This window comes from Aplidium turbinatum, chromosome 7, assembly GCF_918807975.1.
Source record: "Aplidium turbinatum chromosome 7, kaAplTurb1.1, whole genome shotgun sequence".
NCBI classification, from domain to species: Eukaryota; Metazoa; Chordata; class Ascidiacea; order Aplousobranchia; family Polyclinidae; genus Aplidium; species Aplidium turbinatum.
This window is the reverse complement of record NC_137478.1, coordinates 10,167,848-10,182,897: the sequence shown is the minus strand read 5'-3', so window position 1 is coordinate 10,182,897 and position 15,050 is coordinate 10,167,848. Positions and strand designations below refer to the sequence as shown.

General features: G+C 38.2%; 1 protein-coding gene across 1 annotated transcript in view; it reads right to left on the bottom strand.

Annotated features, from left to right (window-relative positions):
• LOC145774265 (uncharacterized) overlaps positions 1–15,050 on the bottom strand; it is a 104,945-nt gene that overhangs the window by 53,171 nt on the left and 36,724 nt on the right. The window contains exons 2-4 of the mRNA XM_082585462.1: positions 13,020–13,175; positions 10,191–10,280; positions 3,981–4,109 (exon numbers count right to left, since the gene is read on the bottom strand). Coding sequence (XP_082441588.1) covers positions 3,981–4,109; positions 10,191–10,280; positions 13,020–13,175 — 375 coding nt within the window. The remainder of the gene's footprint in view (positions 1–3,980; positions 4,110–10,190; positions 10,281–13,019; positions 13,176–15,050) is intronic.

Here is a 15,050-nt window from a genome sequence, read left to right as displayed (position 1 = left end):
ACGATTACTTCAGCATAAGATTTGACTGCCACTCATAAAACAAGAAAGCAAGGAAAGAATCTTTGAACTGTGATGAGGAAAGGATATTTTTAAAAAGTCTTTAGGTCTTTTTTGGCTAGGACCAGTAATGCTGATGACAGTGTCGGTGTCCCCTCAAATTTCATGAGCCGAATCTTTGATTGTGTTCTGAGTATAATCGTCACATACAAAGTACACTTCTTCGCTAGTAGCTTTACAAATCATAATTAAGAGAGCTTTGGCAATTCCACCATAAGTAGAAGGAAGGTTCGTAATCATTCTGATCAAGAACATGCCATCAAAAATACTCACATTGCTTCCCGTATTCAATGGTTCATTAGCTGCCGTCGCAAGTGACTCAAGATGATTAGCCAATTTGGACTTGTTGGTTGTGGTCATATTTCCATCTACATTGCATAGACTAAAGGGAACTACTGACAGTGGGTGAGACAGGACTTTTCTTAAGTCAAGCTTTTTTTGGCAGGACAAGTAAAGAAGTCTGCCAAACATGTCTCTGGGACCATTTTCTTATCTTTTGTGGTGACGAAACCCTTTGCTGCATTGCTAGCAAAATTTCCAACTTTCCTTCTCTTGATGGGCTTTTTAATTTGAGCTGGATCTTCTTTTATTCCGTCAAGGAGCTCCAGTTGCCATTCAGAACCTTTGCTAATTGTGTTCAAGAGATCATTTCTGATCTCATCTGGAGCTGGTTTTCCAGACGATAGCTTGATCAAGTGATTGCTTTGTTCAACATGTTGAAATGGATTCATGGTCGAATCGATAATTTCACCAATCTTCATGAAATCAGCATGGTCTATTTTTATTCCGTAGGGTTTTGATTCCTGGTAAACAGTTTCATGTTTCATACCAGCCTTCTCCATCGCATAATTTATCACTTGACTCCTTACATAATACATACCTCGTGACATTCCATCTTCGTTGGGCAGGAAAACTCTGGGTGAACGCACTTATGCCAGTCATCCTGGATGCAGCATCCACATTCACAGTCATCTCTACTGCTTGATCAACAGGTAATCTGGAGAAGGAATGTTCATACAACCTCACAGAGAAGGCTCCTTTCTCCAGCTGATCACATATGCCAGGGTGTGTGTAGTCCATGTTCAACAGTTTCAGGAAGTACAGTAACATGTGTCTAGAATAGTTGGGCTTGTTGCATGAAAAAAACACAGGGATTATTGTCTTCAGAGCATATGTAAAGAGCTCAATATCATTCGTCTTTACAGTTCTGTTCATAAGTAAAAATCGCTGTACAAAATTGATGTAAAGAAACCAAAACTGGGCTGTACCGCCATGGTTTCCGTTCCGTGTTTCGTCACAGAACTTCTCATAATCATTCATAAGACCTTTAAAGGCATCTGATTTCTCTACATCTTCAATATGGATACTGTTTCGAAGCATTGCTGTGATGACAGCATGTCTATTCACATTGTCCTTCATCTGCTCTAGGAACGACTCTAAATGTTTTTTCCTGAACGCAGTGGCAAGTAAAACATGCAATCGCTTACACCTGTTGTAATGCTTTCTTGATAAGCCGCTAATTGCTAGTACTTCCGATTGAGTAAGGATGTATGGACTCCCAGAATCCTCTATCAGGTAGCCCAAGCAACCAAAGTACCTGAACATGATGTGGAACGAACGGTCCATAGTGGATGAATAACCTATCAAATCTGGGAGCCAAAATATTCTGGATTTGGGCAGCAGGCTTTGCTATACCAAGGTCATACATAACATTCATGTAAATCAAATATAGTTATTACTATCTGAAGCCTTTACAAATTGTTTCACCTAACGGATCATCAGAAGGTCTTATTCAAATAGAATCTATTTGAATAAGACCTTCTGATGATCCGTTAGGTGAAACAATTTGTAAAGGCTTCAGATAGTAATAACTATATTTGATTTAATTTGCTCTGCTTTGCTCTTTTGCTTAGCATTGAGCACTTTTTTGTAGTATTGATAGTTTTCATTGTTTTAACATTCATGTAATGTTCCTTGAATTCATCCGCTACTTTTAAGCTTTTTTTCATAGTATTAAGAACTACATCATGTCTTGTAGGTGGTTTCCCTATATTTGACATGTATGCAACTGTCTGGCGTGGCAGAGGATCTTTTGTAAGTTAAGCTTTCCATCCTGACCACATAGGCGTGTTTTTACATCCATCAAAGGCGATTGACCAAATCACATCCCTTGTGTCACATTTTGTAGATTTTCAAGAGAAGGCATAACGAAAGTTTTGAAATTGGTAGAAACTATCTTTGGCTTTTTTGTTACAGGCTACAGCTCAATGTGAGGGATTTCAAGACTCCTTTTTCTAATCCAAGACAAACCAGAATTGCTACTATCACTCTGTGATGGGCCTTGTTCCTTTGATCCATCTAACTCTGTTGTCATATTTTGGAAGCATATTCCTTGTGTATCATGGAGGGTGCCACTGCCTGAAAGCGTATCTTTATTCTCATCATAATTGTCTCAAGCAATCGCAGTTGCTAAACCTTTTTCTCCAATTATTCCTTCTGGAGAACACGTAATGAAACAAGCACAAATGCAACCCAACTTTAGAAAAATTGTGCAAAGTGAAGTCATCAAAACTGAAAATTGTGAAGTGACAATAATATTTATTCTATGAAAGTTGGTTCAAATTGAAATAAAACAACCAGACCACAACCCATCACCGCTAAAATTTTGCTGCAACCAGGAAACAAAACTACCCGAATTCCGAGGGAAAACAGCGACACTAGCAACTTTGGTTTTGAGCCATGTATTCAAATGCAGCCGCTATCAAACGACCGCAAATTTCTCCTAAGCTCCCAAGCAATGACGTCATGCTCTTGCTTGCCCAAAAATGCAAATATCTCAAAAATGTCCAGTTTTCGGCTTGTAAGCACTCAATTTTTGGATTCTACGTCCAAAAATACATCTAAAAAAGTCATCGTTGAAATTCCTAATGAAAATGTATATAATTAAAGCCATGTAACTCCTGCTCTACTTAGCAATACCGCAAAACGACTCTCACATCTCGCGCCATTGAAAAAACTTTCATTTTTGTTGGCCAGCCTATTATATGAAGTAGATATTATCAAAGGCCTGAGACGCATCTGGCCTCTGCCCAAAATGTCACCTCCAGTGCATCACTACCATTAAAGGGGTATTAAAGGAAAAACCTGACTTGGCGATTTTCCACTTTCTTTGTGTTTAACATGCTACCATAAAACGATTTTCAATAAAAATTTTGCCCCATTGCGGTCTGACCACCATTGTGGGCGTGCTTTTGTCAGAGCTTTCAAAACGAGATTGGCCTGAGCAACGAAGCGTGCGACTGTAAAGAACGTCATAAAGTCTACGTCATAAAGTCTAGCAATCAACCGATCACGCAATAATTGTTACTGCGGGCGATTTGACTGTAGGCTATGTATGTATTTACATCAAAACAGCACATTTTAACATCAAAACAGCAGACAGTTTGCTCAAAACATCAGATTGGTAACGTGGCTTTTGTTATTGCTGGACTTTATGACGTATTCTTGAGCTGTGTTTGCACGTTTTGGTCATTTTGAAAAAAATGAAAATAAATGAAACACTGGACTTTGGGCCTTGCCAGCGCCATTGAAAACAAATTTTTTTGGGTAATTGTTTTTGAAATGTATTCTTGAATGTTCAGTTTACTCATTTTAATGCTTAATTCCGGTTTGAAATTTTCCTTTAGTATGCCTTTAACACAAAATCAAAAAAACAAGTAATCCCTTAGCAATCGCTCATTCCAATGATAAACTAGCAATTTATTGATAGATTAAAACTTAGAAGTAATAAATGCACCTGTTCTCTTCAAAAAGCAATTGGCCAGAGAGTGTCAGCACAGACTGTCAATTGTCATGGATAACTCTCAAACCATAGTCACTATTTGTAAATTACTCTATTAACTTTTCAACATCTTTATACTTACTTGTTAATCATTGCAACATAGTCACAATCAATAGAACATCCCCCGCTAGGAACAGCAACCAAGAGAGATTCAACAAATACACTCATAACACTTTTAGAAAACTGTTGAACCACCAAAATGTGAAAAACCCTGAAACATAAAAGTGCAATGGCTAATTATTAAAGCTTCGACACTTTACCCGCCGCAATTAGCAGAAACAGCTGGTTGAGATGCATTCAGGCCGAAATGGCCCGTTTCGGTGAGTCCGATTCGGTGAGTCCGCCTTAACGGGGGATTTTTTCAATTTTTTTTTTAAATTATTGGGTACCGTAGCCTAATTATCATTGCCGTTTTAGGGTTAGGGGTTAGAGGTTAGGAACTCACCGAATCGGACTCACCGAATAGTAGCACACCCCACTCAGACAGTGCTATACCTACACTGATACTATTTGGCAAAAAGAGTAGTTTTCTCTACTGCACATCTTTTCATTTGAAACTACCGGTATGTTCGGGTTAAATGTAACCTGAAATGATCACCATTTCTCAGTGGCACAAAGTGGATTTCCAGAGTGAGAGGAAATCAAAAGGTAAGTGCTGTAAAAGATTAAGAACTGGAATAAAAGCATGATTGAAGTGGATGATAACAGAGGAAGATAGAGATTTAAGTATTCAACCACATAAAGATAAAATGGAAGTGTTTGAAACGTTCTGCTAACTAGATGTTTGGAGTATGGATGGAAGAGTGCAAAATTCAATAATATCAAGAATCAGAGGTGCAGGGCTGCAATTTTTTCCTTTTTCGGCGGCAATGACGCTTGACACATGCTGTCACTATTCGACAAACGCCGTGACTTACGGGAAAAATATTTAAAAGTAAGAAAAAAAAGTGATACAGGACGTCAAGTCAGGTTGAGGAACAATCGGAGGGGGAACATCATGTGATGCAATCATAACAGTGCCGACTTACGTACATTTTCTTCCGCCAGCTGCTTCAAGGCAACCTTCAAAGTGACCTTCGAGAAATTCCCAAGGCATCCGCGGCCGTCATTTTGAACAGTGCGAGAATATGCTTTGATTTAAGTTTTAACGCCTGGCATCAAACATTTCGCCAGACACGTTTCGTGCTAATTGCCACACAGAGTTTCTTTCATAGATGAAATATCCTAAGCTACTTTTAGTTGTAATGTCTATGCTGGTTTGTATTTCGCCGTATGAGCCAATTAACAATATTGCACTGTTAAAATGATTGTGTTGGATACTTGTTACGAAAGTTTTTCACTTCCGGAAAACAGTCTAGTTTCCGACCAGATGTTCAGAAATACAGTAACAGATGAAAAAAGCCGCTATTTTTATGGAATAAAGTTCTCTTCCAGAAGAACATTTTGAACACTGCGGGAAAATGGTTTGAACGAAGTTCTAACACCTGGCATCAAACATTTGGTAACTCGCATATTTCGCTCCTAACTGTGTTTGCATGCGGGTACGTGCATAACCATTTATGCACTAAGCGAGACTATAAAGAGATGCCAAATAAAAACTAAATAAAAAAATCTTGCAGTAGGTTACGCTAGCAGTATACAACAAGTCTTATGAGCATTTTGGAATGGAAGTTAACATTGATAAAACTGGGATACTCAATTAAACGCCACCTGATCACACCTTCCCAGAGATCAATATCAAGGAAAAACCTCTAGGTAAAGTCGACTACTTCTCCTACCTTGGTAGCATACTTTCAACAGCACCAATATGTGAAAAGGATATTGAACATCGTATAAAAGCAGCACATTGTGCCTATGGAAGACTTAACCACCATGTTTTCAACAACCATGCACGACCTAGGCTACTAGACGTGAACCATGCTATATCTATCCGGACAAAAATTATGGTCTATAGGGCAGTCGTTCTAACAACCGTTCTCTATGCTTGTGAAACCGGAACAGTTGGACACTATACCTAAAAGAACTAGGGAAGGCAAGGAAATTAAAAAAACAGGATACAAAAAGCCCAAGAACAAAAACGAAACACTCGAAAAGCTAAAACTGCCACGTCCCCCACCCTTCATACAATGTGACTTTTGCCCACGTCTTTTCCATCATAGACTGGGCCTCCAAAGCCACATACGACATCACCATCCAAAGCCAATTCGATTTAAAGACGAAACCAATGCTCGGACACAAGCTGGAGCCGACGACGATGACGATAGCCTAATGGCTTTTTTCTTTTGCGATCCTCAGTTTCGTGTTTACAACAGTTATCTTTATGGAGTAAAACAAATACACGTCCGGTAGGTATACACCAGCACCCATGGCTAAGTGGTTATTGCCTTTGGCTCTGGTAGCCCTGGGTTCGATTTCAGGTCGGGTCATACCGAAGACTTTAAAAAGGGTACTCATTGTGTTCTTTCTTGCATAACGCAGTGAAAATAAATCGGGTAATAATCTGATGACATATCACCCTCTTCCAATCTGCCTTGAGCCAGCAAGGAAGCAGTACGGCTCATAAAATCACATGGGACCCTGTAAAGTAACTCATGTTGATGCATAATCTGCTGCAAGCGGAGATAGCGAATAATTATTAGGTACACAACTTAACGCTTGATACTCCTTTTGCAATCACTCAACCGGCGTGAGTTTAAAAACTTAAGTGACTCTGGCATACATCCACACAACTTGTGCGATAATTCGCGGCCAAACGCTTTATCTGACTCTTGTAACGTCAAATTTGACAAACAAACGCAGAACTTTTGGTTGTTCGACAAGAAAAAATAAATCGCAGCCGAGTCATTCCACTATAATTCAACAAATTTTGAAGAAATTTTACACCATCATCTTTTAGATTTTCTTCACATTTGGTACATATTTTAGAATGATTTTCATAACTGTTGGAATTTTTTTGATACCTTGTGTCATTTTTAAGTTATCGCAATTTAAATTTTTACATTTTTGCCTCTAGTCGCGCCATTGTGTGCAGGAATATTTTGTGAAAATGCTCTAAAGTCACCATTTCTTGTCCAATTATGATGAACAAAGTGTCTACTGTCTATTCCCATGTTCTCATAGGTGAGGAATTTAATTATGCTATGAAAATATCAAAAAAACAATTGCTTGATGTGAAAATCCTCATTTTATTTCTTAAAAGTTCCTTAAACTTTAAAGCCCCCCACTCCCCTATGATTGCATCAATTTTCTTCTGATTGGCTCCATTTTGTAAAGTGATTGTTTAGTTACCAAGAAATGAAAAATCTTTCACTGAACTTTTATCTAAGTGCTTTTATCACTTTAACTTTTGGCATACCCATTGCAAGCTAATAATTATATTTAAGCTATTGTGAAATGTTGGACAACAATTATGACTTCAGAGCCATTATGACTTCACAAAGACATAAAAATGATCTGGTTAACCTCAATTTAAAATAAACAATATCACACCAAATCAGAAAAATCAATTTATTAAAATATAGAGCTTTTGCCACACAAGTGTGGCTTCAGTATAATCTTATTCGAATAGAAACAATTGAAAATATTCAAATATAATTCTATTTGAATAAGATTGAAACTATTGAAAATATTCAAATATAATTCTATTTGAATACCGTGTTTATCATTCTAGCATTGAGATGGCGTAGCGGTCAGTGGAATGATGTCTCACTCTATCGGCCCGCGTTCAATACTCAGTGCGTCACGGCGGCCTCACTTAACTCTTTAAAAGTTATCATATATCATACTGATAACTGATCCCTGTTGCCTTAGCAATTGAGGTTTTAGCTTTCTATTTGAATAAGATTAAAACTATTGAAAATATTCAAATATTTATATAAGAATAAGATTATTTGAATAAGATTATACTGAAGAAGCCACACATTTGGTGTGGCTTCTTCAGTATAATCTTATTCGATAGGCCACACATTTGGTTATCTGTTACTACAATGTAAAAATGAACTGTTAGGCTAACTGGGTTCTTGGAACAAATTTTTACTGGTCGGTATAACTAGGCTACGGTACTCGATAATTTCCTTTCAATCCAATCTGTAGACCACACATTTGTTGATCCAAACTACCAGTAATCGTTTTAACTATTCAAAAGTATGTACTAACTTATAGACATAAACATGATTTTTTTTTGTAACATCTTCTTTTTTTTATTTTCCCTTCATATCTTAAATTTTTCTGAAGGTGTTGCGGCCGTGCCAAATTTCTTTCAACTCAATCACTTACTTCGGTCACAAGCACGTTTTAACGTTCGCGTTTTGTCGCTTTTACCTTTTTCTCGACCTTTGCTGTGTTGACGTGTATTGTTTTTGATATGATGGTCACAAATAAAAACAACTCAACTGAACTAACATGACAAATTTTCATTTAATTGTTCAAAAATTTTTTTTTTATTTTCTCAGCACGATTTCAACGTTTAGCGACGTTGAAGCAATGTAAAAACGGCAATGATAAATAGGCTACAATACCCGATAAGTTTCTATTTTTTTCTGCATGATTTCAACGTTTAGCGACGTTAAAACGATGTAAAAACGGCAATGATAATAATTAGGCTACGGAACCCAATAATTTTCAAAAAAAAATTCAAAAAATCTTCGAATAGGGAACTCTCCGAAAAGGGCTGTCTCCGAATAGGGAACTCTTCAAATCAGACTCTCCGAATCGGACTCGCCAAAACGGGCCATTCCGTGCGCAATCACAATACTGCAAAGCGACACTAAAATGCATATTATACTGCAAGCATACCTCGCATACTGCAAGCGGCACTAAAATATTAACTATTCATATATTACGTAATAATCCATTTCTCCTTTAACTTCTAACCATTGTGTAATCATTCTACTTTAGATTTTATCTGGTCTGATTTTCTCCTTGAACGTTTTTCGTCAGTTCAAAGAAAGAAAGTATTTTGATCTGGTGCCTACTAAACAAGAGTTTACAAAATGGCGGACAATCGTCATAATTTAGATTTTAGACTACCGCTCGAATGCTCGTTGACGCTGATGCGGTTGTTCAAAGAAGCCGTTCTTTGATCAGTATTTCCACGCGCTCGCCGCTCGCATTACTTTTGATTAGGAAACTTTGATAAAGAATCGGAAATTTTTTTCGATGCCGATTCCAATTCTCCAAAAATTGCCGATACCTGCCAATTCCGATTAATCGGCACATCCTTAGTTGAAAGTAGTTCTTATACATTAACCGATGCTGTCGCAATGTTTTTAACAGCTTCTGGAGTCATCACTTTACTTTTCGAAAAGCATGATAATAAATAACATAATTTGTGTGAAGAATATTCTGCTAAGGCTCAACTGTGCCCTAGCTATTCACTTTACTTTAGGATTTGATAACTGTGATCTTTTCACTATAATGCTTGACTGCTGGTTGCTCATCTAACAAACTTAGAATAGCCGACTTTCAATGTCATTGTTGTTGCACTTTTATAACCTAAAATTGTGGCATGTGTAAAGAATTTTGTTTTAAACGTTTGAAAGTGAGTGTTATTTTAACATCAGTTTAATCCTCATAAAATTCTGATTGCAGCAATATGTTGCATACCCTATTTAATCCAAAAAATATGTATTTAACTAAAATATCCAGATTTCACTAGTCGCGAGCCCCCCCCAAATTTCGGGATGAGCGTGGGGGACCCCTAAACTTTAATATTTTTTTGAAAATTTTATTCTACCTCATATTTTGGCCATTTCTCACCTCCCATTTACATTTCCAAAGTTAAAATCAATTTTTTTTTCCCGGCTTTGCAAACAAACAAAAAAGCAAGAGAAAATATTGATAATGATTTAACTTTTGGGGTGTGTTCCGTAGCAACACGCTTCAGGGCTGTGTTGCTACACAACGTCTGTGCTTCGCCTGTGCTTCAAAGTGAAGAACAAAAAATGGAAGTTGGAACAAAGTTATACAGCAAAGCACATCTGAATGACAGATCGGGCTCAGTTTTAAAATCGTTAAGTAGCCTTTTTAATTGGTTGCAAGTTAAAATTGATTTCCCGGTCTTGTTCAGGCTTCTCGGTATTGAGAATGATGAAATATATAAGAAATCAACGATGTAACTTACGAACTAGGATTCAAGACAATTTAATTAAAAGTCCAACACATTAAACATATTCAGAGGCAGTAACATAAATACAGGCTACAGAACAAATTTTAAATAAACCTTTCACCATTATTAAAACGGCTTACTCAGTATACTACATATTCATTATTCAAGTAGAAATACGGTATATACCTTTGCATAACAGTTTTTGACTTAGTAGAAGCAACTATGTTAACTAAATGTTGTAGCACTTCATTTGTTATTTCATCTTCCAACTTCAGCCTGAAACATAAGGAAAACAAGCTTTTGAAGACAATGAAAATAATGATAAAATATCTTTGCTAAACTTGCTATGTTAATGTGTTATATTACAGAAAATTCCAACATATATCATATACTTGCAGTCGGCAGTATATTCACTTGCTTATACAGTAGAACTTGGATAACTCGTCTTCGGAAAACTCGTCAGTTTTCCCAAGTCATCAATGATTGCCAGGTACCGGCAGAAGGCCTATCTTTTGTACACAATCAAGTTCGGTTAAGTGGTCATCGCATAATTCGTCAATTCAATTATGTCGTCACTGTTTTTATTGCCCTGGGAAGTAAAATTCGTCTAAGTTGTCATCCACCCAAATGCTGACGTGGCATTTACAGACTCTTTCAAGAAGAAATTACTGCGCTAAAACGTGTCCACGCAACGCACACACTCTATCGGGCCAAACACACATGCATGGAGTATGTTGGTCTGGTCGATTGCGGGTGTGCGCGCACGTGCTCTGTTGCCGATAAGAGAAGCGCTGTTCAGGCAGAAGAGCCTGTGCCACCTCCATCTACAAAAAAAGCTTTGCAGAGTTTTGGAAAGCTCCAACACTATATGTTATGCCAAGAAGACAGTGGTGATTTCGCAAGCTCACTATCAAAAATGCATGACTACTTGGTTGACAACACACTTGCAAGCAAAACGCAGTCAAAAATGTCTGTGTTCTTCAGTTAAGCCGTTAAGTGCGTTATTACTGTACCGTACTGTACTTTATTGTGTTCCGTAATTAAATTCTTTTCTAGCTTACCTCTTCGCCTCACTTTACCACTATCACCTTTAATTAGGTCGCGGAGCACCATGAAATTAATGTGACGTGAAACAATCGCAAAATTTAGCTGTTTGCATTGGTTGTCAGTTTGCGTAAGTCGTAACTTTTTCTGTTCCCTCTGGGGTGACGAGTTATCCAAGTTCTACTGTAGTTTAATTTCTATGAGGATCTGAAAAATGGTGCAGCGTCAAAACCAGTCAGAGGCGTTGCTCGGCTTTCCATTGCCCTCGCAACTCTGCCGTCCGCGGAATGGCCCGTTTCGGCGAGTCTAATTCGGCTAGTCCGATTCGGCGAGTGCCCTATTTGGCGAAAGCCCTTTTCGGCAATTTTTTGATTTTTTTTAAATTATTGGGTACCGTAGCCTAATTATCATTGCCATTTTAGGGTTAGAGTTAAAGGTTAGAAGTAAGGTGTTAGAGGTTAGGGTTGGCGTTAGGGGTAAGGTGTTAGGGTTTAGAGGTTAGGGGTAAAGTGTTAAGGTTGGGGTCTTATTTTAACATTTAGCGTCGTTAAAACGATGTAAAAGCGGCAATGATAATTAGGCTACGGTACCCGATGATTTTTAAAAACAATTCAAAAAATCGCCGAATAGGTCACTCGCTGAATAGTAGCAGACCCGCCGTCCGAGTGGAGGCTCTTAGCAAGTTTTGTTTTACATCTGCTTTGGTGCAAATGTTAATAACAGAATGGGACATGAAAAACAACTGTGAAACTGTTGATTCTTGAAGCTGCCTAGCATTGTTCATTCTTCCACTGAGTACTTGTTTGGCGCCGTAGTGCTCAATGCCTCAACATCGACACTGCCAATGAACAACTACCTATGCACAGTGACCAAATGCTTGCGTCTCACACCATTGGACAAGCTCCTTATTCTTGCTGCCATCCAACCTTCTGAGCTTCTTTGCGAAGAAGCCATTCTGTCCCGTCGACAAGCATTAGAGCCACAATCGACAGAACTGCTCATTCAAATGAGCAGTATTATCGACTGAAATTAAAACACTAATTTGCGCCAGCCGATCTACCTCGGCTTAACGGAGGACTATAAATGGAAATCAAGCACCACCGTCCACCAGACTTTGTTCTTTCATCCTAACACCGGTTCCATCACCCTGTTCCTACCGAGACAGGTGTAGGTGCGCCTCAACCGTCTTCGTATGGCCGTCGACATTTTCCATTTAACTATAATCAATATTATGGGGAATGGCATATTGCTTTTTTTGTGAATGTGGTGCTGAGAAATAAACTAAAATAATATGGTGTTGCAACCACTAAGAATCCAACAAAATACAATTTTCCCGGAATAGCACCTAAACCGCCCTGCGCAGCATAGAAGCGCCTGCATATATGAAATGTCATGTTCTGACTGCAACAGACTTCACACCCCAGGAGAAACTGTACAATGATCTGAAAACTAGTTTTGATACTTCCAAGCTGGATACAATAAGACATTCTTTCATCCTCAGCTGTTGCTAATGTTGTAGAAAACCACTCAGACAGAATTGTCAAAGATGCATCTCTGGCTTTTCCTGTTCCATCTGCTTTATATAAGATTGAATGATTTGAATTTTTATCCTCGGACTGGGAAAGCTTCTTGCAGAGCTTAATCCTGGCAGCTTCGCATACATGTAGAGGCTTTAAATCACTGACGCAGGCCCGGTTATCGAGATTGACAGAGTGAAGTTTCTGATTGTTGAAGTGTTGTTGCAGGGAAATTATTCCTTCCATTAAATGCCGCTGAATGGAGAGTAGTCCTTAACGTGCGTTGCTCAAGCGCACGTTAAGCCGAGAGTCAAACCAGCGCAGCTTGATCTGTATGATGGTACGATGTAGTAGACGTATGATGTAGAATTGTAGATGGTACAGTTGTTGATGATATAGCCTAGCTAGGCAATTTAGGCATCCCTACTTAAAAAACACAACTTTGATCACTCACTTTAAGTTATCACTTGCAAGTATGTTCCCAAGTACTGATAAGCTAACTTGAACCATTTCATCATCATATGAGGACATGTCTGCAACAATGGTTTGGAGCAAAGACAGAGTTTGAACATCTGAGAATATTTTTTTTCCACTTTTTCCATTTGGTAACCTATTAACATAAGGGCTTATTAATAAACACAAAATGTTTAAAAGCAGTAACATAAATTAATGACTCGAGTAGGGATGAACAAGTTCGAATACAAAATCCTAACCTATTTGAATCTTGAATTATTCAAATCCTAAATACCGTACTGAATAAATAGGATTCAGAATGTAAGGTAGCCTAGGCAATTTAATTCATTAAATAAATAGGACTATCAATACCTACAGAAAGTGCTCAATGCCAAGCAAACCAGACAAGCAGAGCAAATGACATCAAGTACAATTACTATTCACTAAAAATCCTAACATGCTGTTTCACCCTTATTGGGATCATCAAAAGGTTTTTATTTAGAGTATATAGAAATTTTAAATATATTCTCAGAGGTGGGTTTGTAGCGCCGCTATATTTTTGTTGAAGTAGCGGCACCACTTTTTTTCAGTTGTACTCCTGCTACTTTCCTACTTAAAAGTGAAAAAATGACTAGTTTTTGAAGATTTTTCATAAAAACGATGCATAAAAAAATCAAACCATAAATTATATTTGGCTATTGTGGGAAACTTCAAGCCACATTGATACCGACAAGAAAGACACCAAAATCGGTCACGAATCCGAGTATGAATTTTGGTGTGTTGGTGTCATCGCATAAAGCATTAAAACTGCAGAGGTCTTTTTTCAGACAGAACATGAGCTTTCCCAATGCCAATTTATAATGTTTTGTTTTTAAATACAACATGCCCATTTCGTCTAGTGCTGCGATAGAAATTTTTCTCTGTTGAAAAAGATGTGCTGAAGCAGTGACATGTTACATAGAGGCCGAGACAGCGCACAATGGGATTGTTAAAACTGGGGGCAGATAGTGAATAGTGATGTCATAGCGCATAAAATCTTTCATTTTGCAGTGGCAGTCAGTGCTTAGTTTGGGAACAAGTCTTTTAGGCGCCGGTCAAATAGGCGCCGGTCAAATAGGCGCGCACACTGTGGCGTCTGGATATTTAGGTGCGGAGCACTGTGGCGCTCGTTCATTTAGGTGCTATTCCTAGCAAAGTCTGCAGATTATATCAGCTTGGCAGGTAGGGCAATACTTTTCACACAAACTGTTAGATTGCACAGAAAAATATGTCATGGCTTCCGTGAGTGAAGCTGCTTAAAGCGGCAATGCCTTTCACACAAAATGTTATATTGAACAGAAAAATATACTGTTTTTTAATGCGCGTTTGCGCATGTTTGGCATTTATTTGAACTGTTAGTCCAGGTTTGAGTCGGCAAAAGCTTTATCAATAAATTAATCAAGTTTCCGAACATGACTTTGTTCACTTTTAGTGAGTCAAATAATAACTACACTGAACCTCAGTAAAAAATACACCATAGCTTATATTCAAGCGGGTGGTAGGCTTGAGTAAAGAGTAACTTAGTTTTCCGTTAAAACTCCGACTAGGTTTAATAACGAGCAAAGTCGCACTATTATGTTTGCAACTTGTAGCCTGGGTTCTTATGCCCTATAGAAATGTATTCATGTAGCACAGCGTTGTCTCATACGTACTCACCACACGACCAATCCATCCCGAGTAGAAGTAATTGCGAAAGATAACAGATTAAGTAAGGTTTCATCTGGCTGCAATCTGTGTTTAGGATGCATAGCAAATGTCCTGTGGAAATGTGCTAATATCAAGAGTAGTAGAAAGTTGTCTCGCACATCATCTACACAGGCGCATCAACAAAACAACACATTTTTCTTTTCAATATAACATTTTGTGTGAAAAATATTGCCCTACCTGCCAAGCTGATACAATCTGCAGACTTTACTAGAAATAGCACCTAAATGAACGGGCGCTATAGTGCCCCGCACCTAAATATCCAGACGCCACAGTGTGCACGCCTGTT